A 3,937-nucleotide genomic window follows, 5' to 3' on the forward strand; every position below is an offset into this window, starting at 1 on the left:
TCTTATTTTGTGTTTACATTGGTATCAAGATATTATGGAATTACAATATATTTGCCCTTGCAAAACCGACAAGAAAAAAAATCGATTGAACATATAAACATGTTTATCCTCATGATGTACGATAATATGTTCAACTTCGACCCGATGAAACTTGGAACTGTTTACAAAAAGAAAGTAGTGGAAATGAGTTTGGGTGTTGGAAAGAGCAGAACGCGAATTTCAGTGAGAAATAAGGGAACGTTTTGGTATAATTTGATGTATTTTGGGATTGATGTCACTATCCCGCTGATTGCGCGACATAGCCTGGAGCGAGTCGGCCAAGTTTTTTTTTCCTCCTTATTTTTGTGGAGATTGCAGGCCCCCTCCAACAAACAGAAACTCTCCGAAAAGTGTGTCTTTTACTGCAGAGTGTGGCTTTTCACCGTCAAACTGGGGGGTTTCTGTGTGATATCAATCCTAAATGAGGGCGTGGCTAAAGCTAAACTGAGGTAGATGAGAAATGACGGCTTGCGAAGTATCGACGCATTCCATTGGCTATCGTCATGTTAAGTGCTACAATACGCATTGGCTTGGCTACCACTAATGAGGGCATTCGTTACATGCGGGCTCGGTGCGGCGGTCCGATGTATAAACCAGAAAGTGAGTTCCCCGTGCGGTTCAGCATAGATGTCAGCCAGTGAACACGACTCATCAAAAAGCTCTCGAACCTTTACAAACAAACATTGCGAGTACAGTGTCATGCTCGGACAGGACACACTTTCCCTGCTACCAATACTTACTACTTCTACTCTACCGTGGTAACCCATTTGAAGAAAATTCGTGTTGTTATATGTGGAGGACTATTATTATCAATCTGAAAAGGATTTAGACTTGCTTTCCCCACTGGTAAACTACGGCTCTTTCATGCATGCATCGTGTGCTGAACTCCCTGATTTCACGCAGTCGACTGCTCGACGATATCTGTCGGCAGTACCACCGCCAAGCATAGACGGGAACTGGGGCGGGGCGGCCGTCGGTGCTACACCCGGCGGAGCCTCTCTTGGACACGCTGCAGCCATGATTTCGGCCCAGTCTAAACTGCTCTACCAGCTCAACCGGTATATGGGAGAAAGGGTGGCAATCCGACGAGCGAACAGCAACAAAACGGTGAGAGAAGTCTGTAAAATTGTCACCGATGTTCTGAAGGAGGTTGAGGTCCAGGAGCCAAGATTTATTAGCTCGCTGGTCGAAAATGAAACAGGACGATTTGACGGACTGGAAGTCATCTCGCCGAACGAGTTCGAGGTGGTTTTATTCCTCAACCAAATGGGGGTATTCAACTTTGTCGATGACGGTTCCGTCCCTGGATGTGCCGTGTTGAAGCTGAGCGATGGACGAAAGAGATCCATGTCACTTTGGGTCGAGTTTATCACTGCATCGGGCTATCTTTCTGCCAGGAAAATTCGATCGAGGTTTCAAACGCTTGTAGCTCAGGCCGTGGACAAATGTAAATACAGGGATATCGTGAAAATGATCCCGGACACTTCAGAAGTCAAGTTACGAATCCGTGAACGATTTATCGTCTTGATAACCCCCGCGTTCAAATGCAGCGGTATCTGGCCCCGTAGCGCAGCTCATTGGCCCTTACCTCACATCCCCTGGCCCAGCCCTGGACTGGTAGCTGAGGTAAAGACCGAGGGCTTCAACCTGCTGTCAAAAGAGAGCCCCGCCCAAGCTGGGAAACAAACATCAGCCGAGGGAGATGCATGGGTGCTATCCTTTACCGATGCAGAGAACAAACTCTTGCAGGGAGGATGCCGTCGAAAGACTCTCAGCATCCTCAAAACTTTGCGAGACAAACACCTCGATCTCGCTGGTCAACCCGTCAGAAACTACCACCTGAAGTCGCTGCTCCTGTACGAATGCGAGAAACATCCTCGTGAGATAGACTGGGACGAGACTGTTCTTGGAGACCGTATCAACGGGATTCTACTGCAGCTGATATCGTGTCTTCAGAACAGGAGATGCCCTCATTACTTCTTGCACGGACTCGACTTGTTTCACGGGAAACCACATGCTGCTCTCGACCAGGCCGCCAAGCAAGCCTGGAGAATAACCCGGGAGATTCTCACTAATCCCAAAAGCTTAGAAAAACTATGACAATAATAACTATATATATACAGAGAACTTATAACTATGATGTAAAAGTCGCCGGTTAAAATACTATAATTAAAAAAAAGATATCAGTATTCCAATTTCAGCGTCGCGGAACAAAGAAATTAAATTGTGATCACAAAGTTTATTGGAAAAGCAAGGCGAAAATATTGAAGAGAGACCTCGATGGATCGACGATTGTCTAAATGTGCGCCCGCACAATAATCATAACTGTACAGTTTAGGAAGCGTAAATTGGGTGATGATGACGCCGGTGCGGTCCCGTGGTTTCTGCGTTGTGTCACTGTTAAATGTTTTCTTACCCTACCTAGCTATCTCGTGCTGCCACGGAGCAATTTAGTTTCGGACAAGAATGACTTACGCAGTTGGATTTGTGGCGAGATTAAAGTATTAAGCCAAGCTTGATTATCGATTTCTGTGAGTAACCGCAGCTAATAAAAAAATATGAACCATGATTTATTGTATTATGATTAAATATGAAAGCATGAATGTGTACGAAAGAAAAGAACTGCTCTAAAAACGCTGTAAATTGAAAAAACGGAGGTACTTGGTGTTTAATGTTGAAGTAGACTGCCTGATAAACTCAAGATAATTGTTTGTTTGAGGCAACCCTCAAATACATACATGTACTTAATAATTGTTGAGACGGGCAATTACAAATGTCAATAGATTTGTTCTTCTTCATTTCAGTGCAGAACAGCCAATACATTTTCTTTCAATATTGAGGATTCTTATGTTAATCGAGTTATACAAGCTTTCAGTTACTAATTCCAAAAAAGTTAAAATTAATTGGGATCTGTATATTGATACAAGCTCTTTCTCTTTAGTTTTGTAGTGCACCTTGTCTACGCAAATATATTAGTAGGCTATACTGTTTCCCATCAATATTTCTAAATCGTTTTGCTTTATTCTGACTTCAGAGTAGGAGATGAATATTCTTAATATATAAAGAGATAACGAAAATGTGTCATAAATACATTCTTTTTCCGAAGTTCTCAACATTGTTTAGTGCCACAAAAATAATTCCCAGGATTTTAAACTAAGAAGTAAGATAGGCATTCTAAATATTTTTAGGCAAAGATTTACTATCAAGATAATTTTTAGTTCACATACGTGTCCACGCCGAGTCATTTCATGTGTATTTGCAAACACAACGTTCAGTCTTTCCCACTGTCATTTGTCTTTGTTTGAAAACAAATTACATTGTTCCTGTAGTTGTATGGTTCCGAGTATTCTCTGTTCATGCTATTCCGTTAGGCCTTGGTCTATGACATTATAATGGGACAAAGTTGAATTCAAGCCAGATAAGTTTTTGTTCGAAATCTATGATGATATTATGTGCAAGATATTGTGATTTTATTTGATGTTGTTGTCTCTTGAAGAGCTATTATAACATGCCAATGCGGCATGGTCTATATAACACACATACGTTTATTGAGCTTCTACTATCATCGGTATTATCTGTCAAAAGTTTTAAGCCACTTTTGTTTGCAATATGGTTTTGTGTGTGCTTGCGTGTGCTTGCGTGAGATGGTGGTGTGAATATGCTGTTTACTACTATTATTGGTGCCGAGAATGATGTGTAAGATAAGAGAACAAGTCAGTATCAACCCTGGTTCTTCTTCATCAACAACTTATTTATGAAAACTCATAAGATTATAATTCCACCAACAACTGAATTTAAAAAAAATGTATCAATAATTCGAAAACATAATACAATACGACTATAAAACCTTCTCGTCAATTCCGAAATCGAACCCAGTATGTAGAGTTACTGCCGCTGT

General features: G+C 41.6%; 1 protein-coding gene across 1 annotated transcript; it reads left to right on the forward strand.

Annotated features, from left to right (window-relative positions):
* The first annotated feature begins 285 nt into the window (after window positions 1–285).
* Window positions 286–3,577, forward strand: LOC578257 (protein mab-21-like 2). Its single transcript, XM_003729230.3, has one exon. It carries the CDS (start codon window positions 904–906, stop codon window positions 2,137–2,139), a length of 1,236 nt encoding a protein of 411 aa, XP_003729278.1. The 5' UTR covers window positions 286–903; the 3' UTR covers window positions 2,140–3,577.
* The last annotated feature ends 360 nt before the right edge of the window (window positions 3,578–3,937 follow it).

This window comes from Strongylocentrotus purpuratus, unplaced genomic scaffold, assembly GCF_000002235.5.
Source record: "Strongylocentrotus purpuratus isolate Spur 01 unplaced genomic scaffold, Spur_5.0 spur5_scaffold_11, whole genome shotgun sequence".
Classification (NCBI taxonomy): domain Eukaryota; kingdom Metazoa; phylum Echinodermata; class Echinoidea; order Camarodonta; family Strongylocentrotidae; genus Strongylocentrotus; species Strongylocentrotus purpuratus.